Consider the following 26,267-nt stretch of genomic DNA (forward strand, 5'->3'; position numbering starts at 1 on the left):
AATAGACCAGAGATCTCTCTAGAGGTCTCAGTCTCACAGTAACACTTTATCCTCTCCATATCAAACTCTGTGGTCTTTTTCTTCACGTCTTTTCTTGAGGTAGTGGCTGTGAGAGCCACATTTCTGCCCACACAACTCACACCTCAAGGGTCCATCCCATACCTTTTTGGCCACAAATGAAATCAATTCCAGGTTGAACGCTTAAAAAAATTTTTTTAATTGTGCCTATGCACTAGGTAACATTTCAGACACAAAATGGTGGGCCATCAGTAGGGATATCAAAATATAGTAGTGTGGGAATACATTTTCAAAGAACAGAAAAGGTGATACATAGGGCCCATAAATCTGCCTCCTGTGAGTATATGCGGTAATTCACGGATGCAAAAATGTGTGTTTGCTTTTATGAGGCAGGGTCTTCTGTACTCATAGAGCAGGTTGGGCTGGAACTCCCTATGTAGTCAAGGATGCCTCCTCCTCCCAAGTGCTGGGGTTACAAGTGTGTGCCATACCTGGACACCCATGTAACCGTTTAATTTCAGTGAATTCTACTGGAGGTGTGAGGCAGAAAGCGCACTGATGTCCAGTGTACTGCAGAGTTCGTTCAGCTTCTGTAGGCTTACCTTTTTGTGTTAATATGCTAAAAACTCATATGGTGTACCTGCAGGGAGGAGGGCCCTGCCTTGTCACTGGTTGATTGCCACATGCACCAGGCTTTACACTGAGGCAGGGGGCAGATCTTTCAGCGGCCTGCCAGTAGGATAAACATGAGGCTTAGCTCTCACAGAATATGGCAGGGGCTCTGCCTAACACATTTGCAAGGGAAGAGCTTAACCCCGGCTTGCAGGAGCTGCAGGCCTAAAGGTGTGTCCCACGCAGAGGGTCCGTTCTGTGATCCACAAAGCATCACAGGTCAGCATGCCAGTCAGGTGCCTCCCATTGAGGTTGCCAGGAAAGTCTCCGGAGTGCCTGGGTACTAAGCCAAGTTCCTGGTGGTAGCCCCTAAGAATTCCTTGGATTCTTCACAGCAGTGTTCATTGTCAGTGCACCCCATGCCATAGGGGCAAAGCCCTTCCATCCCATAATCATAACCCTGATGGTGCCAGGGCACCACGCCCAGGGAAATGGGAGAAAAGTGTCCTCCATAGAACCTTGAAGGACCATACCCATCTCCTACCTAGAATGTTCAGACCAATCAGATACATTGGCTGGATGTCTCTTCTGACTCCAGAACACTTGGAAATGACAATTCTGCCAAGAGTGGCTCTGTAACCGATGATCTGGGTGACAGGTTGCAGTTAAAAACATCATCTATTGAACCTAAAAAAACAAAACAAAAAAAAAAAAAAACCCACAGTAAACAAGGCATTTGTTATTACCACCACAGAGGGGGGAGGAAAAGAGAAAAGAGTCTCTGAAACTCACCCAAAATAGCCACTTTAGCAGTCAGTGGGAAATTCTGGCTTCCACAGGGACAGTCAAACAACTAACTGGAAATGGGTTGGGTTTTGCTTATCTGCTCTGTTCCTGTCGGCTGGATGTAATGGCACACGCCTTTATCCCAACACTCAGGAAGTAGAGGCTGGTGGAGCTCTGTGAACTCATGGTCGACCTAGTCTACATAGTGGGTTTCAGGCTAGCCAGAGAAGGCTACACACTGAGACTCCCTCACAGTAAGTACATAAATAAATAGTAAGTAAAATGTTGATTGGCACACAGGGCTTTGACTGCTAGTGGGGTGGGGATCCGAGGTAAACATCGGGTATTGGGAAACAGATGCCTAAGATCAAGATCAGGACTCAGATTCTGGTGGTTGGTTGATTGGTTGGTTTATTCACCTTGCAGGGTTGAGGGTGAAAAACAAGAGCTTCTGGAGCAACAGCCAAGTGTCCCAGCTAGAGGACAGCTTCCGAAGCGGACAGAACCAGATTGACGGTTCAAGGGTTCGAGGCCAGGCTTGGCAGCCTGCCAGTGCAGCAGGCATGCCATAGCTATGCTCTCTGTGATGCCCACCAACTCCCAGGGGCTGGTCTCCCAACTGCTCTGGAGCCGGTGGAGGCCCCAGAGCTGCCTCAGGGGAAGCTTTCTAGGACAATGGCACAGCCAAAGCAGGGAGGACACCACCCACAAAGATCTTGGTTGTAATGGAGGGAGCTCAGGCAGAGACACAGCTAAGGCTGAGAGGGTGGGGGTGGGGCGAGTGGAAGGAAGGAAGAGGGATTCAGAGAGAGAAAAGCCAGAGAAAGAGGGAGACAGAGAGAGAGAGAGAGAGAGAGAGAGAGAGAGAAGGGGGGGAGGGAGGGAGGCACAGTGACAGAGAGGCAAGGGAGAAGGGAAGGGAAACTGACAATTTCCAGGATAAAAAGCTCCTGGGTAAGGACTTTGGCTGCACACAAAGGAAGAAAGAACGGCCATTAAATACAATTAGTCTAGACGGTTGACATCTGTGCTGCCGAGCACTGTGGGCCCTGGGCTGGCAGTCATTGCAAACAGGGAGTGCTGAGGGACCCAGACTAGCTATCCCTCAGAGAGCCAGAGAGCTGCTCACTCAGGAAGGAGCCATCTGCCTGAGCCACGTGCATTTCAAAACCAAGAGCCTGCCATATGTCATGTTAGTTTGTTAGGTGAACCGTTCCCGGGAGTTATTCTTGTAGTATCTAGGATCCCTTGCGAACACACCATTAAGACAGAGAGCACCGCTGCCGCCGCTGAGATAGGCAAGGCGGCTGGCAGCACTGTGGTCCCCAGTCCATAAGAATGAAATAGGGGAAGCAGCACTCTTCCTAAATAGTTTAAACTCTGTGGGCTGAAGGGGAAACACGCAGCCACTTAAATTAGTAATTCAAGAGTGTCTCCCGCTTTTGCCGCATTGTAGCATTGCTGTTGAGAAAACAATAGCTTTAAACAAAAGCCGGATCTTCCTTTTTCTTTTTTCTTTTCTCCTCTTTTCTCTTTTCTCTGATACAGGATCCCCCCTGTGTTGACTAGGCTGGCTTCAGACCCTTGGACTCAAGTCACCCACACAATCATTGGAATGCAGGTGCACCTCACTGTGCCCAGCTTCTGTTTTAGGCTAACAAGCACCCCCCTACTGCTTCCTCCCCTGAGTTGCAAGTACCAGGTTTTGTTGTTGTTGTTGCTTTTAACTCAAGATGTAGCCCCTGCTGATCTGGAACTCAGGCTGGCCTCGAACTCACAGAGACCCGCCTGCCTTTGCCTCCCAAGTGCTGGGTGGAACTAAAGGCAAGCGCCAGGGTGCCTCCAGACCAGTGCTCTCTCTGGTCTGGAGGCAGGCCTCTGGCGGTTCAGTTAGTGGCCACTTGGCTCTCATGCCCCACCCCCACCCCTACCCTCAGCCTCTGAGCGGACCACCTTTGCCACCCTGGGAGTTGACCAGGAAGACAACACGACGTACCTCTAGATGTGACACTAAATTTCCGGTCAGAGAAACTACTCCTTCGGATCAGAGGCTCGCTCATTTTTTCCAGAAATAACTTAATCGTTTCTTTCTTTTCCGGGTTCGTACTTGTTAGATTCAGAACCTTCCCATGCACCTTCACGGTGGAATTGCTGAGCCCAAACCAGTAGAAGAAGTCAAACAGGGCATCCGCCTTGAATTCGTAGGCGAAGCTCAAATCCTCTCCATTCAGCACCACAGTTCCTGGAGGGAAAAAAGTCTTCACTACTTCCTGGAAGTCAAACTGAAAGAGAGAAAAGCATCCATTGACATGGGGTACAAAACCATCATTGTAGAATCATCCACATCCGAATGTCTACAGCGTTCCACGCGGAGAGGGTGGGTCGGAGCGTGTGCTACAAGGAGGGGAAAGCGGAGCATGTGGGAGCGAGGGGGGTGGTGTGTGCGCCACGTGGAGAGGGTGGGGCGGAGCACGTGCCAGGCGGAGGGGGTGGGTCGGGGCGTGTGCCACGCGGAGGGGAGTCCAGGGTGTGTGCCACGCGGAGAGGGGGTGGTCAGAGCGTGTGCCACATGGAGAGGGGGGGTTGGAGCGTGTGCCCGGCGGAGGGGGGGGGTCGGGGCGTGTGCCACGCGGAGAGGCGGTCGGAGCACGTGCCATGCGGAGGGGGGTTCAGAGTGTGTGCCACGCGGAGAGGGGGTGGTCAGAGCGTGTGCCATGAGGAGAGGGGGGATTGGAACGCATGCCACACGGAGAGGGGGTGCAGAGGGTGTGCCACGCAGGGGGGGGGGGAGCGGAGCGTGTGCCTCAGGAAGGGACTTGGTAGCTCTCCTGCAGCAAACCCATCTCACCTGAAGTCTGTAGCTCTCACCAATCACTGAGGAGATGATCATGTCCATGCCTTGCTCTATCTGCCGTCTTATCTTTGGGTGCCTCGTGTTCACAAGAAACGCATAGGTCCTCTCTAGGAGTCAGAAAAAAGTGTTTGTGTGAGCAAAAGTCAGAAAACGTGTTGTTTGTGCCACAGGAACATGCTTCTCCGAAATGTGCGCGGCTGTAGCTGCTCTGGCCTCCTCCGGCTCTTCCTGCCAAGATGGCCCCAAGGAAAGTGGGGAACCCCTTCAAAGCCTTTCCTGTTGCTTCAGGCTACCACAACAGGAGGCTGTGTATTAAAGGGCTGCAGCATCAGGAAGGTTGGGAACCCCTTCAAAGCCGTCCCCATTGCTCCAGGCTGGAGACTCCAGCACCAGGCACTGGAGGTGGAATCTACCCTCTGACCCTACCCAGCACACAACATAAACAAAAGGTAGATTGTTTCCTCACTTGAAAATACCAGAATCTCATTGACTGCTAATCTCTTTCCATTCCCAGAATCAAGCCAAATCAATCACTCAAGCACTTAATCTCGGGAGGCGCAGCAAGCTTGTCAGAACCTGCGCATCGTCCTGCTGCTGTGTGGTTTCCAGAACATTCTATTGCTCTTAAGAGACCTCAGAGGCAAACCCTGAGGGCCAAAGGCAAGTGTTTACGGTTTGAAGGAATGTGATGGGGTTTGTTTGTTTGTTTGTTTTTGTTTTGGAAGATTTTTTTTTTTTTTTTTTTTTTTTTACTTTATGTGTATGTGTGTTCTGCCTGCATGTATGTCAGTGCACCATTTTTGCACCTGGTTCCCTCAGAGACCAAACAGGGAGACATCATACACCCAGAACTATTGCCACAGATGGTTGTGAGTCCATGTAGGCACTGGGAAAAGAACCCCGGTCCTCTGCTGAGCAGCCAGTATTCTTGACTGCTGAGCCATCTCTCCAGCCTTGAATGCATTTTAAACCCAATCTTCCTCATTTTTAGTTTTCCTACCCATAGTTTCCCTTCCTCTGAATTTTTAAAAGGAATTTTAGATATTAGCCACCATATATGCTACTTGAGACGAGAGACAAAATAAAGCCAGCAGGCTAGTCGGTACCTAGAATTGAATTTCAGGCAGGTTGTACACGGTGCATTTCCAGACCTGTCCATCTGCCTAGCCCCTCCCACAGGTGGCAGGTTGTACATGGTGCATTTACAGACCTGTCCATCTGCCTAGCCCCTCCCACAAGTGGGCAGGTTGTACATGGTGCGTTTACAGACCTGTCCATCTGCCTAGCCCCTCCCACAGGTGGCAGGTTGTATACTGTGCATTTACAGACCTGTCTCTCTGCGTGTTCACTATCACAGACTTCTAGAAGATGGCGGCGCTCATCTCCAGGATATACTAACTACTGATTTGCATACAATGCCATCCAGAATAGCAGAACTGACATGTTGCCTTAGTAAAAGTTGTCATCCTGTAAGCTTAGCCATCTTTTGTTTTCACATTACAGCACTTCCTCACATCCTAGCTTTTCTGGCAGTTGTCCAGCTGTAGGGGCCGCAGACCTCTTCCCGTAGGCCTTACCATGCGGCCACGTGCTCTGTGAGCCTCTCACACATCCCTTCTTGTGCCGCTCCTGGAACTATGCTTACAATGCTGACCTAAGACATATTCTATCTGTAGGTTCCTCCTGCGGGAACAAGTCAGAGGGTGCGCGTGAGTTGCAGTGCTGCCCCTATACACCTGTGAGTTACAGTGCTGCCCCTGTACACCTGTGAGTTACAGTGCTGCGCCTATACATCTGTGAGTTGCAGTGCTGCCCCTGTACATCTGTGAGTTACAGGGCTGCCCCTGTACATCTGTGAGTTGCAGTGCTGCCCCTGTACATCTGTGAGTTACAGGGCTGCGCCTGTACATCTGTGAGTTACAGGGCTGCCCCTGTACATCTGTGAGTTACAGGGCTGCGCCTGTACATCTGTGAGTTACAGTGCTGCGCCTGTACATCTGTGAGTTACAGGGCTGCGCCTGTACACCTGTGAGTTACAGTGCTGCGCCTGTACATCTGTGAGTTACAGTGCTGCCCCTGTACACCTGTGAGTTACAGTGCTGCCCCTGTACACCTGTGAGTTACAGTGCTGCCCCTGTACATCTGTGAGTTACAGTGCTGCCTCTGTACATCTGTGAGTTACAGTGCTGCCCCTGTACATCTGTGAGTTACAGTGCTGCCCCTGTACATCTGTGAGTTACAGTGCTGCCCCTGTACATCTGTGAGTTACAGTGCTGCGCCTGTAAATCTGTGAGTTACAGTGCTGCCTCTGTACATCTGTGAGTTACAGTGCTGCCCCTGTACACCTGTGAGTTACAGTGCTGCGCCTGTACATCTGTGAGTTACAGTGCTGCGCCTGTAAATCTGTGAGTTACAGTGCAGCCCCTGTACATCTGCAAGTTGCAGTGCTGCGCCTGTACATCTGTGAGTTGCAGTGCTGCGCCTGTACACCTGTGAGTTACAGCGCTGCGCCTGTACATCTGTGAGTTGCAGTGCTGCCCCTGTACATCTGTGAGTTACAGTGCTGCGCCTGTACATCTGTGAGTTACAGGGCTGCCCCTGTACACCTGTGAGTTACAGGGCTGCGCCTGTACACCTGTGAGTTACAGGGCTGCGCCTGTACACCTGTGAGTTACAGTGCTGCGCCTGTACACCTGTGAGTTACAGTGCTGCCCCTGTACATGTGTGAGTTACAGTGCAGCCCCTGTACATCTGTGAGTTACAGGGCTGCGCCTGTACATCTGTGAGTTACAGTGCTGCCTCTGTACATCTGTGAGTTACAGTGCTGCCCCTGTACACCTGTGAGTTACAGGGCTGCGCCTGTACATCTGTGAGTTACAGTGCTGCCCCTGTACATCTGTGAGTTACAGTGCTGCGCCTGTACATCTGTGAGTTACAGTGCTGCCCCTGTACATCTGTGAGTTACAGTGCTGCCCCTGTACATCTGTGAGTTACAGTGCTGCCCCTGTACATCTGTGAGTTACAGGGCTGCGCCTGTACATCTGTGAGTTACAGGGCTGCGCCTGTACACCTGTGAGTTACAGGGCTGCGCCTGTACACCTGTGAGTTACAGGGCTGCGCCTGTACACCTGTGAGTTACAGTGCTGCGCCTGTACATCTGTGAGTTACAGTGCTGCCCCTGTACACCTGTGAGTTACAGTGCTGCCCCTGTACACCTGTGAGTTACAGTGCTGCCCCTGTACATCTGTGAGTTACAGTGCTGCCTCTGTACATCTGTGAGTTACAGTGCTGCCCCTGTACATCTGTGAGTTACAGTGCTGCGCCTGTACACCTGTGAGTTACAGTGCTGCCCCTGTACATCTGTGAGTTACAGTGCTGCGCCTGTAAATCTGTGAGTTACAGTGCTGCCTCTGTACATCTGTGAGTTACAGTGCTGCCCCTGTACACCTGTGAGTTACAGTGCTGCGCCTGTACATCTGCGAGTTACAGTGCTGCCCCTGTACATGTGTGAGTTACAGTGCTGCCCCTGTACATGTGTGAGTTACAGTGCAGCCCCTGTACATCTGCGAGTTGCAGTGCTGCGCCTGTACATCTGTGAGTTGCAGTGCTGCGCCTGTACACCTGTGAGTTACAGCGCTGCGCCTGTACATCTGTGAGTTGCAGTGCTGCCCCTGTACATCTATGAGTTACAGTGCTGCGCCTGTACATCTGTGAGTTACAGGGCTGCCCCTGTACACCTGTGAGTTACAGGGCTGCGCCTGTACACCTGTGAGTTACAGGGCTGCGCCTGTACACCTGTGAGTTACAGGGCTGCGCCTGTACACCTGTGAGTTACAGGGCTGCCCCTGTACACCTGTGAGTTACAGGGCTGCGCCTGTACACCTGTGAGTTACAGTGCTGCCCCTGTACATGTGTGAGTTACAGTGCAGCCCCTGTACATCTGTGAGTTACAGGGCTGCGCCTGTACATCTGTGAGTTACAGTGCTGCCTCTGTACATCTGTGAGTTACAGTGCTGCCCCTGTACACCTGTGAGTTACAGGGCTGCGCCTGTACATCTGTGAGTTACAGTGCTGCCCCTGTACATCTGTGAGTTACAGTGCTGCGCCTGTACACCTGTGAGTTACAGTGCTGCCCCTGTACATCTGTGAGTTACAGTGCTGCCCCTGTACATCTGTGAGTTACAGTGCTGCCCCTGTACATCTGTGAGTTACAGTGCTGCGCCTGTACACCTGCGAGTTACAGTGCTGCGCCTGTACATCTGCGAGTTGCAGTGCTGCGCCTGTACATCTGTGAGTTGCAGTGCTGCGCCTGTACACCTGTGAGTTACAGCGCTGCGCCTGTACATCTGTGAGTTGCAGTGCTGCCCCTGTACATCTGTGAGTTACAGGGCTGCCCCTGTACACCTGTGAGTTACAGTGCTGCGCCTGTACATCTGCGAGTTACAGTGCTGCCCCTGTACATGTGTGAGTTACAGTGCAGCCCCTGGACACCTGTGAGTTACAGTGCTGGAGGCTTCCTGGCCGTCACCAAGCCAGAGCATGCATGGGACTAGGGTGCTGTCGCGGTGTGGGTGGTCACCGCACTCTCTCCTCTCCTGCAAACAGTTCTGATGTGGAGCTGTGGATGATGGGAGTGGAGAGGCTCCAATAGCCAAATAAAAGGAGAGGCTGGGGCGAGGCCGTCTGAGATGAGCCAGTCACTAGTTACCACCAGCAACTCATCTGAAGACTGCTACACAGGCTCAAGTTTCAGAATCTCATTCTTTTTTTTTTAAGATTTATTTATTTATTTATTTATTTATTATGTATACAGCACTCTGCCTGCATGTACACCTGCAGGCCAGAAGAGGGCACCAGATCTCATTACAGATGGTTGTGAGCCACCATGTAGTTGTTGGGAATTGAACTCAGGACCTCGGGATGAGCAGGCAGTGCTCTGAACCTCTGAGCCATCTCTCCAGCCCCAGAATTTCATTCCTAACACAGAAGGTTGTGCCAGGGACTCTCCCGTATTATCTCCAAGGAGGAGGAGGAGAGAATAAAAATGGGGAAATGTTCACACTGGAATCTGAGTTACAAGGTTGTTGCCAGTTAACCTGGAAACCATAAAGAGATGTGTTTCATCATGCAATCCTAATGCTCAGAAACACATGCACGTGCACACACACCCATACACACACACACACACGCGCGCGCACACACACACACACACACACACACACACACACAACCTAAAGCACTTACCACTGCTTTCAAAACAAAAATCTTGGATTCCACATCTCTAAAATAAGGCAGAACACGTATTCCATAGCTAGGGTCAACTTACATCCTACCACAATAGCACTTTAAACCTCCATCCTTGGAAAATTATTAACTATGGGGACGGAAAGGAGTCAGGAGCTAAAAGAAAGAACTGCTCTTGCGGAGGACCAGGATTCAGCTCCTGGCACCCACATCAGTTAGCTCACAACCCTCTGGAGTTTCAGCTCTGGGGACTCTAATGGCCTCTTCAAGCCCCTGAAGATACTGCACTCATGTACACATGCCACAAAGGACATACACATAATTTAGCTGGAGAGACAGGTCAAAGGTTAAGAGCACTGGCTGCTTGTCCGGAGACTTTTATTACACACGCACACATGCACACACACACACACACACACACACACACACACACACACACACACACACATACATGACCATCTGTAACTCCAGTTCCCGAGGATCCAATGCCTTCTCTGGCCTCCAAGGGCACCAGGCACACATGGGGTACACTGACATATGTGCAGACCAAACACCTATATACATAAAATAAATTGAAAAAAATTAAATCTTAATAAAAGAGAGAATTATGGGCTGGACCTACTTTAATGCTCAAAACCCATTTGGGTGATAGGACGTGTCACTGGGCCAGCTAGTGTGACAAGAGAGCATGCTTCAGACACAGCCTCACCACTTCAACCATTCCTACAACCCCAAAGATCCAGAACGTTAGAGCGTTTCCTGTCTAGAAAGGAAGTCACACCTCTAAAGGCTCCCTGTGAGATCACTTCCTGCCTGAATAGCAAGTGAGACGCTCAGAGCAGGTCGGCTGTGGGAGCTTGTGCTGTGCTCCAAGTGGCTGCACATGACAGGTGGCGTGTTGCTGCTGCCCTTGGCGTAAGCTCACAGCTGTCCTCCGTTCTTCCAGCCTCTCTCGCACCTCAGCCCACCACCCAGCCAGGCGGAACCAAATGATTGTTTCTACACCTACCTTTGGAGGCGTCCTTCTTGGTCTGCACGTTAGTGAAGAAGAGCATGGGCTTGCTCAATATCGTCTCCCTGTAGTCTTTATAATCACAGTAGGTGGTCAGCTCCACGTACCTGTGGAAAAGCAGAAAGAGCTGCAGATGCAGCGTCCACTCCCGCGTGAGGAGGGGCGTACACCGACTGGGCATGCACCTACCTCGGCCATGGCCATTGAGGCGTGTTTCCTAAAATGCATCCTAACAAGGGCACCACATTTTATACAGACAAGAAGGTTGCCTTCCGGTCACTGCTGGCTGGCTGAGGGCTCTATGGTCTTTGGAGTGGCTCGGTATCAGTGTACAGCTTTCGTGGAAGCCTTTTGCAGATGAGACCAATGTTGTCTACCCTCTGAGCAAAGAAAGTTCATCTGAAACTATCAGCACCCTAAGCGCCACCCCCCATCAATAATAAAACACACTCTGTCTCGTCTACAATTTTAAAAACTTCCCCTTAACCATACGAAAAAAAGAAAGAGCCAAAGAGGTAGAATTCACTAAGTCTTTCCGGTGGATTCATCCTGTCTAATAGGTCTGGAATTTTCTGTCTCCTCCCAACTCCCACCTCTAATCCCCAAGTAAGCATTCCCTCCTGTGTGGATCACACCATTAGTCAATCATGAGGCAGGACTCGGGAGAGCCATTAAAACTTGAGCCATAGTGCAGACACTGAATTGTTTCCTGCTTTATGTTTCACTATGTGTATGTGTGTGTACTAGTGTGTACACGCACATGTGTGTGTTCTTGTATATGTGCATGCACACAGGCAGGTGCATGTGTGTGTGTGTTTCTGTATATGCACATGCGCACAGGCAGGTGTGTGCATGTGTGTGTGTGTTTCTGTATATGCACATGCGCACAGGCAGGTGTGTGCATGTGTGTGTGTGTTCTTGTGTATGTGCATGCACACAGGCAGGTGTGTGCATGTGTGTCTGTTCTTGCACATGAGCATGCACACAAGCAGGTGTGTGGGTATGGTGGTAGACGTCATAGGTCAATGTATGGCTCCTCAATTGCTTTATACTTTACTATTTAAGACAGGGTCTTTCTCTGAACCTGGGGCTCGCAGATCTGGCTAGGGTGCCTAGCCCGTGACCTCCAGCGAGCCCCTTGAGGTTGGCCTAGGGCAGAGCTCAGTGGTAGAGCACTTGCTACGATGGCTTGTGCAAGCCCTTGGGTTTGGTGCCCAGTGCTGAAAACAAAACAGTGGCAAAAATCACTGTGGAACGACCTCTGCTTCCCACTATGTGCTGGAGTAAAAGCTTGCTAACCTTCCATCCTGGCTGACCAACATCAAAAGGCCCAGAAGACATGAAACAGAGGAGAAGGAAGGCACAACCCTTGGCGGAGTCCATCCATCCATCCATCCATCCATCCATCCATCCATCCCTTCACAAAGCCACGCTGACACGCAAGGTCAGGTGGACACTGCCAGTGGCCTGACTGCATGTATAGCCCAGAGTTCCAGAACTGGGCAGAGAGTGCAGGACAAAAATCCCTATCCCCCACCAGCTGTCTATCTGTGCAGCTGTTAGAAAAGAGACCTGGCATGAGAAAGAAAGGAGAGACCTGAGAAGAGGACGAGGGCGCACAGTGTGGCAGGGGCTCAGGAGAAAGCAGAGGAAGGGACACCCTTGTGGTGACAGTGGAAGAAAGGGGCTGATCTTGTCATCCATACCAATATCACGAGGAGAGGAGTGTGTGTGTGTGTGTGTGTGTGTGTGTGTGTCCGCAGTATGGCAGCTGCCCTCTAGAGGAGGCACCTGGTGTTCGTGTGCAAGGGAGTCCCTCAGAGTAGCAGTTCTACACACTTATCTGACGACACAACAGTGTGGCATTTCCTTCCTCCTGTGAGATCAGTTGAACATCCGACTGGAGACATCGTTAAATTTTGCTATGGACAAATTGCCTTCCAACAAACCCACAGTGTGAGTGAAAAAAAAAAAAAAAAAAGGACCATCAGCTCAGAACCAATCAGCTGGGAGAGCAAACGGGCTCCTGAGAATTCTAAAAAGGCCTTGAGGCTCAGAGAGCTGTGGTTGGATGTCATCAGACAAGGGGCACCAGGAAGCCACGTGTTGAGTCTATGTCTAAACCACACGTGATGACACACTTTACAGTGCATCGAGTGTAACAACAGAATAGTAAAAGTAGGTGTGATATCACTTCCCTGCCTGAGATGATTCAGAAGTCATTTAAAGGGCCACGCACCCCAGGTGTGTGCAAACACTGCGTATCAGAAGGTTTTGGTGGCATAATTTATAGAAGAGAGATATACCCCATAACTCTAGCCTGGCCACAGAAAAGAACCACGGGGGTCCCTTCTTACCCATCCAGAAGACGGTGAGATCATTGCATGGCTCCATGCAGTGCTGAGATGCCTAGACAGTGGTGCCACAGGGCTAGAAGGCTGAATGCTGGCACGTGGGTAGCACACAGGTCTCAGAGACTCAGGGCAAAGGGACACGGCACATGCTGGCGTGGGAAAGAGTGGAATAAGAGAGTGTGCCATTTGACACCCAGAGGTGCACACTTTAAAATGGCTGGTCTATTGATCTTTGGAGCTTTCCATTTTCGTGTTTTTCATCTGCATTAACCACAAGCAAGCGATGGGAAGAGAAGCTAGCCTGCATGAAGGGACGCTGGCTCACCACTCCCTCCATCTCCAGTTCCCTTTGTCAAACACCTCAAAGCCCCAATGAAATAAGGAAATGGGAGTATTTATTTGAAATTTATCATTATGAAACTTGAATACAAAAGTCATCACAATAGAGAAAGGTCAGAAGGTCTGCCCGTTCGGCTCCAGGGGTGTTCATCACAATAGAGAAAGGTCAGAAGGTCTGCCCGTTTGGCTCCAGGGGTGTTTCGGCACCTGGCATTTAGTTGAGGGTCTGCCCGTTCGGCTCAGGGATGTTTCGGCACCTGGCATTTAGTTGAGGGTCTGCCCATTCGGCTCCAGGGGTGTTTGTTTCAACACCTGGCATTTAGTTGTTGCTCTTGCTGCGGAACGTCTTTCTTGATGACACTGGGGATCGGGGACTCAATGTTTCATCAAGGACACTTCAGGATCAGTGATGAAAATGTCACCCCTGTGCACCAAAAAGTTGTAGCCATGTTTTCTGAAGTTACCGTAGGGGAGGACAAGGTGTGAACGGCTTTACGGCTGCTTCCCTGCAGCAGGTCCTCTTTAACTCCCATTTGTTCATTTCATTTCATCCCCAATTTACTTTTAGGCTACAACTCTCTAAGCCCGAGCCTCAGGGCAACTATCAGAGGACCGGACAATGTCGCAGGAAGCAGTGTTTAAAAATAAGATACAATTCATGCCCACGCTCAGTGATGTGTGCACTCTATTTCGGAACCAAGGCTCCCTGTGACCCCTGAGCCACAGCTCTCCGTGACCCACTGTGCCGTGGGTCCTGATAACAACACAAAGATGGCAAGGAAAATCCCTGCGCCACCAACAGCCACGTGGTGCAGTTGAGAGCCAGAAGAAGCACGTGATTTCAACGTGCAGTGGTAGAGAGCAGAGTCCTTCCTGAGAGGGGTGTGGTCCCTGGAGCGATATCACCGGCATGGCTGTCCAAGCCCCTGGATGGTTTCATGCACCCAGAATCTGTGTTGTATCAAGAACCCCAGTAATGTGCATGTTAAGTAGCCAACAGAGAAACACCTGTGGGAAAAGGTACCCCACCATTCAGATTTAAAAACTGACCCGTCATTCGCACACAGAGACAGCAGGGAGGAACCACACTCTCTGGATTCACACATCCAAAACTCCACTGTTCTACATTTTGGTTACATAAAGGGACCAAGGACCTGAAGCTAGTCACCCAACTACGGGCGAGAGACTTTTGTTATGCCAAGTATGCACAGAGAGGTTGGCAAGGTGTAAGAGGGCTGCAGTAAGCTGGGACCGTGATGCATGCCTGTAATCCCAGCACTCGGGGAGCCAGAGGCAGGTGGATCTTTGTGAGCTACGAGGCTTTCCACCTTTGCTGAAACTCATTTTCATCACCAGCAAAATAGCTTCCCAGGAGAGGGTGACCAGATTAAATACAGTCCAAAGAGGCTTATGGGGCTACTTGGTAACAATACAAAAGTGAACACCTGGCAAGGCTTCAGTATGTGCCAGTGTTTATTTCTTTAAGACTTTATCAATTTTAATTCTAACACAACAAAACTTTAAGACCAAGGTGATTTTAAAAAACTGTTTCTTTGTTTGTATCCTTGGTTGTTCTGGACTCACTCTGTAGGGCCAAACTGATTTTGAGCCCACAGAGATCCCATGCCTCTGCCCCACATGCCCCCAGTGCTGAGATTACAGGTGTGGGTAACTGCACCTCGCTAACATGTTTTATTTTTAATTATGGGTGTATGTGTTTCCGTAGTTGGGTTTCTGCATGTGAGTGCAGTACCTATAGAGGCCAGAAGGGGGCTTCAGACTGCTGGAGTTACAGGTAGCTGTGAGCTGCCTGATATGGGTGCCAGGAATGAAACTCCAATCTTCACTAAGACGTCTCTCCGTGCCCATTTTATTTTTGATTGTTAGTCTCATCTAAAAGCCAAGGAAATTGGGTTATACAGAAAGTAAGGAAATGCTCCAGGGTCCCTCCCTGATACAATGCACACACACACACACACACACACACACACACACACGCCTCCTCTGAACCAGATCTCACTCACATCACAGTTCTGTGTGTCACAGGACAGGGGCCCAGACTGGCAGAGCAGAGACCTGTAAGCTGCCACTGGGAGCTGTGACCCTGCCAGGACTGGCAGACAGCTGCCACTTCTCGCTGTGGGGTGGGGGATGAGGCTCCGACAGCACAGACTTAGTCATCTTTACCCAGGATTCCCTAGCATTCTACGGACAGGACCCCTGGAGAGGGAGGGTATGGCTGCGGCCAGGGGCTGAGTCTATCATTTCTCCTTTTAAAATCCCCACACGTTTTAAAAGACTGTCTTGTACCAATGGGAAGCACTGGTAGAAATCCAGTTATTTATTTCGGGGCTTCTGGATGTGTGAGAAGCTGCTGGTGGCTATTGGAAGGCAGAACAGCTTCTCGTCTGAGGCAATTTCCTGGAAACACAGGCACAGTCAGACACTGCTCCTTAGAACCCACAGTTCGGCTGAGCCCAGCACCTTCCACTGAGACAACAACAGTAGTGCCAACGCTGCAAGATATCACCTGATGACACCGGCGAGGCACTTAACACCCTTCCGGGCACTCAAGTGAATATTAGTAGCCACACTTCTTGTTTTATTTATTTAGATCATCCAACGGCCACTTTCATTCCAAGGGAGCAGGGAGCAGACAGGACTCAAGGTCATGTTTGCCAGACATTGCCACTGCATGTCAGCAGTAGGCTGCGTCCTAAGAGAGAGAGACAGAGACAGAGACAGGCAGAGAGACAGAGACAGATAGACAGACAGAGACAGACAGACAGACACATACACACACACACACACACACACAGCACACACACACACACACACACAGAGAGAGAGAGAGAGAGAGAGAGAGAGAGAGAGAGAGAGAGAGAGAGAGAGAGAGAGAGAGAAAGGGGGGTGCCTTTCAGGTCACTTGGTAACCATTACATACAGGTAGTGTCCTGAGCAGGCTTTAGATATGGCATGAATAGAAATCTTGACCTTAAAAGAAAGATGACAATGATGACCTTGTTCATTACTTCCACAAATTAAGACAAATATTTTTAAAGCAGAGTTTTCAGAGGACCTTCACGGCCATCACTAGTCAGGAAAGGTCTGGCTTCTGTAGTTTATTTAACGCTGTGTTTAGAAAAAATTTAAGTAGCAGAAACAAGAACCCAAGAAAGGAGGGCAGAAACCGCCAGTTGAGGGGCCTGTTTGAATGTCAAGGGCAGTGGTTCCCAGAAATTTGGGGTTTCTTGGGAAAGGACCCCAGGAAAAACTAGAACAGGCTGAGTCTTAATTAGACTATGGGCTTATTCTAAACCCAAAGTGCTCATCAAGGGGGATAAAAGTGTAATTAATGAATTAATAGACCAAGGGTTCTTATCCACACATCCCTGGACCAGGGGCACCGGAAATCCATCCTCATCTCTGCGGAGGTCAGTATGCAGTTCTCAAAGGTCCAGTGGTCCAAAGTGCTCAAGGACCTACTCTTGTCTTCCTCAATCCTAAAGCATCTTGGCAGCTGCTCTTAGTTAGATGCTATCCCACAGCCAAGGCAGGAATGTGGTGGCTGCAGAAAAGATGAAACCTCGAGACAGTCGATCATTGCTAGGTTTCCGACTTGTTAAGACAAGTGTGGAGTTTGTACCGTGCACAAGCAGACCCTGCAGATGCCAGACACCCTGGGCCCAGGCTGTTCATCTACACCAATTGCCCAACTTTGAGGAGATCCAACTGGAGTGCTATGCCAGGGATACTCAAAATTCTGGACTCCTATGCCACAGTAGTAATTAAATCAAATTGGACACACACACACACACACACACACACACACACACACACGGGAAAGGGGGAGAAGACTTGGCTTTTGTGTATATTTTGACAGAAGCAGTGTATGCTATAGAGGCAGAAAATTTTGTTGGGGGTTGGTCTGATGTTCTGTCCATTCGGATGCTAAATTCTGGACTCTGAAATCTGGTTGTATAATGTCATATAAATGTTGCTCCCCCAGCAATCTGATTGGTTAATAAAGTTGCTGATAGCCAATTACTGGGCAGAATAGAGAGAGGTGGAGGTGCCGTTCTCAGGCTTGGGGTCTCAGAGAGAGATGATGAGGCCAGGAAGAGGAGGCGGCAGGAGCAGAGAAAGAAGAAGATCGAGAAAGAGGACATGGTCTGATGGAGCCGACTCAGCCCAGACAGGATGACATATTAGCAAGTAACCTGTTGAGTGCAGCAGGGAGGTAGCCAGATTAGCTTAGAAAACTAATTTAACTTGTACCTGCCCAGTTATTGAGCTAAAGCTGCTTAAATAAATCAATAGGTCTGTGTCTCAATTACTGGGGAACTAGCCAAGTCATAGAAATGCTCTATAGCGTTTAGTACATAATCACAACACAGGAAGTAGCTTAGGAACCTCTGGTCCACTTGGTTTGGGCTAGCGCACACCCTCTTCTAATATTGTGTTCAGCCACTTGAGACCCTTGTCGGCAAACTATGGGGAAAACCACCAAAATGATGCATCTAGAACCCACTCAGCAACCCAGGATGCCCACCTGCATCAAGCTGCAAGCTCCTCCCTCTTGAAACAGCAAAACGACTTTCTCCCCAACTTAAGGATCACCAAACTTAAACTCTAGTCAACTATACTAGTCAGGCCAATTAGGAGGCTAAGGGGGAGGCCAGTCTATCCTAAACTAGTTTGGGGTGCATCCACGGTGAGGCTAACTGCACCCCCTAAGTGAACTGATAAGGAGAATCTTCTAACAGTCATCTATGCCCGTTGTGCACAGTTCGCAGTGCCGACAAATCAGATGAGGCGCAACCCAGAAAGGGCGGGGTGTGGCCAGTGACGCTTACATAATCCAAGCCTATCAAACAGAACAGAGACTCAAAGTACAGCCCTGCTCCTCCAGCTGCTTCTTCCTTTCAACCATAAAAAGAAGAGGCCCAGGCAAGACGGGGCTTGAATATCTTCACTCAAGTGGTCCGCTGTTGCTCATAACAGTATATTCCTGCCTATTCGGTACAGTTGCTTTGCATTGCATAAAATGGTCCTGAGGCTGGAGAGATGGCTCAACACAACCAGCTCCAGGGCATCTGATGCCTCTGGCCTCGGCAGCATCTGTACTCACAAGGCACACACCACATCCTGACACACACACACCTACACATAATTTTTAAAAATGTCAAGAATCTGGAAACATCCAGGCAGACCTGTGCTCCTGGTGATGGTAGACCACAGTCAGTCCAGTGCCACTGGATCCGTCTTGCAGATCAGAGCAGGAGAATTGGCTATGGCTAAGCTCAGAAGGCTCCCCGCTCCCTCGCAGGCAGCCCAGCTCTCCATCTAGAACATACTCCAGTCAGAAGACCCGGCTCCCTTCTAGCCAACTCTTCAGGCTGCCCACACAGCTGTAAAAGCTGCCTCCTGCCACGGCATGCCCCCTGCAAGAAGACAGGTTGCTAATTCCACTGTTCAAACCTTTCTCTGCTGAGCCTTTGCGTCTCCAGGGTGTGCAAACCCTCACACGACTGTGCGTGTGTGAGGAGAAGCCAGCATGTATGAAATTACACATGCACCCTGGTCTGTGTCACCCAGACATTGGGACCATACCCTACCTGGCCCAGAACCCCTGCTGCTTTTCCATTTACTATTTAAAGAAAAAGTTTTATAACAAGCCTCAGTTTTATTCTAACATTTCCAGCATCTTATGCTAGGGTTGGGGGAGGGGAGCTGATTCTGTCAAACATCTTGTTTCTGGCTTCAGTTCAGTGGAGGAACATTATAATTGCCGTGTGTGTGTGTGTGTGTGTGTGTGTGTGTGTGTGTGTGTGTGTGTGTGACAGGTGCAGCAGTGTATACCTGTCCATCTTAAGTTTCAAACAGGCTCTCTCACTGAAGTTGGAGCTTGCCAGTTTGGGGAGAGGGTGGAGTTCAGCCAGCCCCAGTGACTGTCCTGTCTCCATTCCCCTAGCACTGTGGTTCCAGGCACACGGAGGCATTTTTACATCCAGACTTAAGTCTTATGTTAGGCAGGGGGCCGCTGGAGCCGGCTCCCCAGCCTAAGCCTGCCTTCTAACTTAAATTGACATTTCACAAGGTCTTGGTAGGGAATGTTTTCTCTGGCATTCAAACTTGAATGACCTGCCAGCAGGTGTAAGAATGCACTGGCAGTGAGTGTCTCCTGCCTGCCCCTCCCTTTGCCTCCACCTTCTCCACAGACTACGGACCATCCCAGTGGCAAACACATTATATCTTCACATCTGGCCAGCGGCAGCCCTCAGACTCCAAAATCCACTTGGTTCTGGGGCACTCAGGCCCTGAGGTGCGACGTGTAAGAGGAGGGGTGTATACCCTCTTCCTCCAGGGTGACTCAGCCAAGTGGAATCGAATGCGGATAGCCCTTGCTTATGCCACTCGGATGAACGCCTACTTCCACACCCTTGCCAGCTTCAAGCCTACCAAGGAGTCTTTGAGTCTGGTTGGCTACAACAGTTGCTGAGAATCACTGGGTAGAAGCTGGGGTCTCACAATGCTCTGCAGCAAACCAGGAAGATTTTGCACTTATTTCTGCCCAACCTGCTTATCCACTGAAAAGTCAATGGGGGCTCCGGACTGGATTTTTGAGGGCTTTAATTTCTTTTCCACTATGATTGCTTGGCTTAAGAAACTTCACCGAGAAAGCAATTACTCCAGGAAAATGAGGTTTTTGCACGCTTCAGCCAAATAAGGATATCCGTGCTCAGCTAAAGCTAGACGTGAGAATCTGCATTCAGACATCCCCTGAGGGGTGTGCCTGCACACTGAGCTCATCTGACCCAGTTAATGGGCAGAATAAAAAAGCAGTCACCAGCTAGGAGTGTTGGGTGGGGCTGAGCAGGCTCTTACCCTATCCTCCCTACAGTCTCAGCAAGACGCCCTACTTAGTTGCTTCAAGAAGAAGAAAACAAACAAACCGAACAAGCAAAAATAAAACGGAGGGTCTGGGCTAATGGATGACAAGTAGGGTGGCAGTGGTCCCTCTCCAGTCTCCTGGGGAGGGAACAAAAGCCAGGTAAAGGATTTGCAGGGAGGCCACCCACCTCTTGGTGTAGCTGCTGAGGCGGTACAGCTGCCCGTCGAGGCGCACTAGGCCATCCCCGAAGACGTTGAAGCCCCCTCGCGCGGCGGCGGCTTCCCTGGGCCCTGGTACCACAAGCTGCTCACCGCGCAGCTGGAAGGTACCAGGCTGTAGGCGGAGCAGCTGCGACAGGGGTAGCAGGGCCAGCTCGCAGTCGCAAGTCCACAGGCTACGCAGCTCCCCGGACGAAATGGAGGTCAAGCTGGGCCTGGCCATAGGCTCGCAGGCTGCTGTGGCCATATCAGACTGTGGCTCAGGTCCCCTTCCTACCCTGCGCTGCCCTCGGCTGTGTGCTGTAGTAGCTCCAGAGCCCTCTTGTCACCCTGAAGGCTGGCCACCCTTGAGGAGCGCTGCAGGCTGGCACTGAGAAAGCAGAAAGCGGTCCCAGAGCTGCGCAGCCCCTTTTATCAGGCACCAGGCACGCCCCTCCAGTCCCCAGGCAGGACCCCAGATGCTCCACTCCTTCAGAGCAATCAGTGTTTCATAACTTGGCGCACTCCCACCTCGCTTGCTCACGGCCAAGACTAACTTAGTCATCCCACTCGGGTCAGACACTCAGCCCCCGCGTGGAGCCCTCCCTGCCTGGTTCAGCATCCTCCCTATGACAGATGCCCAGACCTGACTCTGTGCCCATGTATTCCTCAGGTACCACTGCTCCCAGAGGACCACACAAGGCTCCTGTCCACCTCTCCACCTGGGGCCCAGGGACCATCAGAGCTCAGGCTGGGCGCTCCATCCACATCTATATCCCACGCCCCATCTGTCTTCAGTGTCCTCCGCCTATAATTTCTAGATGATTTGGCTTTTCCTTCTCTCTTTATTTCCTAGCATGGGTTCCTGCCTAGAGCATACTTCCCTGAGGGCCTGCCACTTTCCCCATAAGGCTTTGCGCGTCCCCCTGTGCACTCCAATCCTTGGCCTTCTTGCTTTTGCTGCCCTGTGACCCCTTGAGGACCATGTGCCTGGATTCAAGCCAGAAGTTCCCTAGCAGGCCTCCCCCGTGGGCTCAGCTCCCTAGGCCCAGAATCTGTTCGTTTGCTCAGTTTATAAATATTTTAGTGCTTTTGCTCCGTGCTCACAAGTCTCCCGGGGGATGAAAGGGCTATTCCTTTCAAATTCCTTTCAATTTAATTAAATGACTATTTCCAGGCTAATAGGAGAGGAAGACTTTTTAAAAAGTGTGTGTGTATATGTGTGTGTGTGTGTGTGTGTGTGTGTATGTGTGTGTGTGTATCCATCCATCCATCCATCCCCCTGGCACCATCCAACTTGTAGTCCAACAGAGGAGCAAGCGCGTTCTTCAGCAGCTACACTGATGGGCTCTCTGCCGCTAGGTCAGCTCTGAGGAGTCCTGAAGTTAAAATTCAGAAACTAGCTTCAACTTGTAAAAGGCAAAAGATTTATAGGATCTGAAGAGAAACCAGAGTATTAGCTTTGACTTGTCTCTGGGTGCCTCCATAGTGCTTGGGCTTAATTGAATCAAGCAAAAGCTCTCCTGCTATACTTCATGTATTTTTTAAGATGTTGTTATGGTTCATCTTTTGTGTATGAATGTTTGCCTGCAGTTATGTGTGTGCACCACGTGAGCAGAACACCTGCAGAGTCCAGACCCCAACAGTCTAGATCCCCTGGAACTGGACTTACAGGCACCATATGGGTGCTGGGAACTGAACCCGGATCCTCTGCAGAAGCAGTAAGTGTTCCCCATAACCACTGCCATCCTTCCAGCCCCTGGTGTTGCAGAATTGTTATTCTGCTCCCCTCATTTGACAGTAAAAGCATGTTGTGTGTGAAATGGCATTGTCTTTATAAACAGGATTTCAAGACACTAGGCTACTTTCCATCAAAAGAATACACTCTTGGGTGTCTAGACTTTTCTTTACTGGAATGCAAAAATTACTTTGTTTTCCATTACTACAAACAATAACATCTTTACACTTAATTCCTTTCTGTAGTCCATCTCTCAGAAATGGAGTTATTGGGATAAGTGATATGAGACTGTGCAAGGCTCTAGATACATATATGTCCTAGGTTGCTTTCTGTTGCTTTAATAAACACTGACCAAAAGCAAGTTTGAGGATAGAAGGGCTTATTTGGCTTACAAATGACAAAGGAAAGACAAGGCCTGGGCCTGGGGACAGGAACTGAGGCAGAGACTCACATTTATGTACATTTCTTACCAACCCAGATCCCATCGCCCAGGGAATGGCACCACCCACAGGGGGCTGGGCTCTTCTACACCAATTAAAAACCAAGAAATGGTCTCTATCATATTGGTGATTCCTCAGTTGAGGTCTCCTCTTCTCATGTGTGTCTGGGTTTATGTCAAGTTGACAGAAGTTAACTATTAACTATGACGAGGCGTAATAGTTTTCCAAAGGAATGCCTCCCCCCCAACCCCATCAGCAGTAAATCCTCATGGTTGGAGTCTTTAGTACTTGAGAAGCATTCCCCTCAACTGTAGGCATCGAATTAGGTTCACAATAGAGCATCAATGTTACACTGAAAATCCTGCTTATAGAAGAGCAGGCACGGGGGCTGGGGGGTGAGCTGTGATTATGCTTATAGTTAAGAGAGGACAGCTTGAAGATCTGGCCATCCTCATGTGGCCCTACTGATGTGATAGTGATGTCATCAAGGCACGGGGCAGCCTTTTAGCCTCAGAGCTTTAAATGGTCCCATTCAGTGGCTGCGGTGGTCAGTTTTGATCATTAAGTCCGTGCAACCTAGAATCACCTAGAGGCTCAGTGACGGATTCTCTACATCAGGTTGACCAGTGGGCCTGTCTGTTGGGGATTAATTGATTGTCTTAATCGGTGTGGGAAGACACGTGTCGAGTCTGAGCATCGCTTCTGATAGCCATCTAGATGAAAGGACATAGAAGAAGGAAGGCTTTGCCTAGTTACTCGCTTGGCTTTCACTCTTGCTGGTCAATCCATCTACTCTGAGCTGCTGCTGCTGCTGCTGCTGATGATGATGATGATGCCACCGCCAATTTCTTCCGTATTAGAACCAGCCTCTCTGGGCTTCCAACATAAACTGAAGATTAGCAGCTCTCCAGGAACCCTCGAGGTCTCTGGCACCAGATTGGGACTACTGAGGCACACTGTTTCATGGCCTAAGCAACTACCCGGTGAGCAGCCATTTTTGCACTACTCCAACCATACTGAATAAGCCAACAAAATGCATCCTTTTTGTAGTGGAGACTCTCCTGGCCCTGGCCCTCAAAGCAACCTTGAATGACACAGAGCCTCAACTCAAATCAACAAGCTCTCACGGGCCGGTTGACACCACCACTGTTTCCACGAGTGGCTGGGGCTGCTGGGACGTTAGTAGGGTGACTGGCACACAAGAACTGGATCTGAGTTCAAATCCTTACTGCCTACATAAAAGCTGGCCTGGCACAGGGCCACCTGTCTGCAGCCCTGACACTGGGGCTGGGGGAAGACAAGTAGGTGTGTGGAGCTCATTGTCTACACAACCTAGTTGAATCGATGAGCCCTGGGTTCACTGAGCTGAATCGATGAGCTCTGGGTTCGTAGAGCTGAATCGATGAGCTCTGGGCTCACCAAGCTGAATCGATGAGCTCTGGGTTCACCAAGCTGAATCGATGAGCTCTGGGTTCGCCAACCCACCCTGTCTTGTAAAAATAAGGTGGAGAGTGATCAAGGAAGACACTCAGCACTAACTTTGGCTTCCACATACACACACAGGTGCACACAGGTGCTCGCCCCCGGCACCCTGAGAGTGTCCACATCAGTCCTGTGTGTTCTGGCTTCTTCACGTGTATGCTGCAGGGTTTGTAGGCAAAGCACTCTGAGGAGTGTCTGGCACAAAGCAAACATGACACAAGTGTGTGTTTGATGCCCACATCAGGGGGCTTTGTGAGTTCAATGACTGACAGCCCGCACCCTGCGTCTGGAAGTCATCACAAGACAATGCCACTCCCTGCCTACTCCTGGTCGGTTCCTCTCATCTTAGGACATTTGTTTTTCCTAAGTCTCGGGCTTCTATGTTTGGCAGCCTCTTCTTTTGTGGATGACGCTGTTCATACCTTTGCCTCCGGTGTCTCCCTAAAGCTGATGATCCTTAGCTATCTATTTACTGACCAGACTTCTTGTCTCCCAGCCCCTATCCAGCCTCTCTGTGTGACTTTCCACTGGTGGCTCCAAAGGATCTTCTTTCTCTAACTGAGTGTGCTCATTCCCCTGTGTCCCTCATCCTATGAACCATGTCCTTTCTTCTCTCTAGACTGCTGAAGGCATCTAAGACTGCACCATCACGTCCCCCTCTTCCCTGGCTCTCCTCCACTGCCAGTCTTCCCCAGCCCTCCCCAGCCCTGTCAATCCTCCCCAGCCTTCCCCAGTCTCCTGAGTCCTCCCCAATTATCCTTAGCCCCCCTCAATTCTCCTCAGTCCTTTTCATCCCTCTTCAGTCCTCCCCAGTCTCCTCCTGAATCCTCCCTCCTCCTCCTCCTGAATCATGCCAAGTCTCTCCAGTCCTCCTCAGTCCTCCTGAATCCTCCCTAGTCTCCACAGTCCTCCTTGGCCCTTTTTGGTCCTCCTCAGTCCTCCTCGGCCCTCCCCACCCTCCTCAGTCCTCCCCAATTCTCCTTAGCCCTCCTCAATTCTCCCCAGTCTCCTCAGTCCTCTTTATCCCTCCTCAGTCCTCTTCATCCCTCCTCAGTCCTCCCCAGTCCTCCTGAATCATCCCCAGTCTCTCCAGTCCTCCCCAGTCCTCCTGAATCATCCCCAGTCTCCCTAGTCTTCCTTGGCCCTTTTTGATCCTCCCCAGTCCTCTTCGGCCCTCTTTGATCCTCCTCAGTCCTCCTCTGTCCTCCCCAGTCTCTCCAGTCCTCCTCAATCCTCCCCAGCCCTCCAGGCCATTGGCTGACTCTGCCTGCTGAGTCTGGAATCTACAAACCCCAGGCATGTCTGTGCTTCCTCCTCATCCCTTTCTCTTCATTTTTTCACTGGCTGCGGCTTCCCCGTTACAATCCATCATGGCGGGGAGGCCATGAGAGCAGGAGCGTGAAGCAGCCACCGTGAAGGCCCTGCCTGATGGACTGCCACCCGGAACTCTGAACAAGCAAATCCTTTCTCTCTCAAGTTGCTTTTGTCAGCATTTTTTTTATCACGGAAGCAGGCAATAAATTATGACAGACGGTGTCCTTAAAAAGGAGACTCAAGGAAGATGGGGCAGGCGAGAAGAAGAAATGCCACATTTGACCCAGGGAGGTCATCTGAAGCCAGGAAGACATCAGAAACAGAGCTTGTCCCTTGGTCTTAGACTCCTAGCCTCCTGCATGCAAAAAACTCACATTTATTGGTTCTTAAAGTGTTTATTTGGATTATTTTTACGGATTTATTTTTATCATTTTAAAGATGTATTTATATGTTTCACCTGCATGTAGGTATGTGCAGCACACACATGCCCTGGTGCCCACGGGGGCCAAAAGAGGGCATCAGATCCCCTGGAACTGGAGTCACAGACAGCTGTGAGCCAGAATGTAGATGCTAGGAACCGAACCTGGGCCCTCTGCAACAGCAGCCGGTGCGCTTAACTGCTGAGCCATCTCTCGGGCCCCTCTTTTTATGAATTTTTAATTCCGTGTAACATGTGGCTGCCGAGTTCAGAAGAGGGTGACAGCTCCCCCCCCCCCCGGAACTGGTACAGGCGGTTGATGTCAGGTCCAAAGGGGACTCCAATTCCCCAAAGTCTAAACCGGCAGTCGGTGAGCTCAGCCTGGACTAAGGAGGCTTTTTGCAGATTGCCATGTGCCAGAAGGCGTCAGTTCCTTTTCCTTGGCAGTAGGAACACACAGCTACCCCAGGGTTATCTTTTAAAGCCCACACCGACCTCCAGGCTCCCTCAGTATTGCAAGTACCTGTTATACACTTCAGAGTCCAAGGTAGCTAGCATCCTAAC

At 50.3% G+C, this 26,267-nt stretch overlaps 1 protein-coding gene across 1 annotated transcript; it reads right to left on the reverse strand.

Annotated features, from left to right (window-relative positions):
* Window positions 1-1,174: 1,174 nt before the first annotated feature.
* Medag (mesenteric estrogen dependent adipogenesis) lies at window positions 1,175-20,651 on the reverse strand. Its single transcript, XM_051162845.1, has 5 exons — window positions 20,302-20,651; window positions 10,524-10,633; window positions 4,265-4,377; window positions 3,413-3,698; window positions 1,175-1,317 (listed from the first exon to the last, which is right to left on the reverse strand). The coding sequence occupies exons 1-5, from the start codon at window positions 20,577-20,579 to the stop codon at window positions 1,193-1,195; spliced, it is 912 nt and encodes a 303-aa protein (XP_051018802.1). The 5' UTR covers window positions 20,580-20,651; the 3' UTR covers window positions 1,175-1,192.
* Between the last annotated feature and the right edge of the window lie 5,616 nt (window positions 20,652-26,267).

Source organism: Acomys russatus, chromosome 19, assembly GCF_903995435.1.
Source record: "Acomys russatus chromosome 19, mAcoRus1.1, whole genome shotgun sequence".
In the NCBI taxonomy this organism is placed as follows: Eukaryota; Metazoa; Chordata; class Mammalia; order Rodentia; family Muridae; genus Acomys; species Acomys russatus.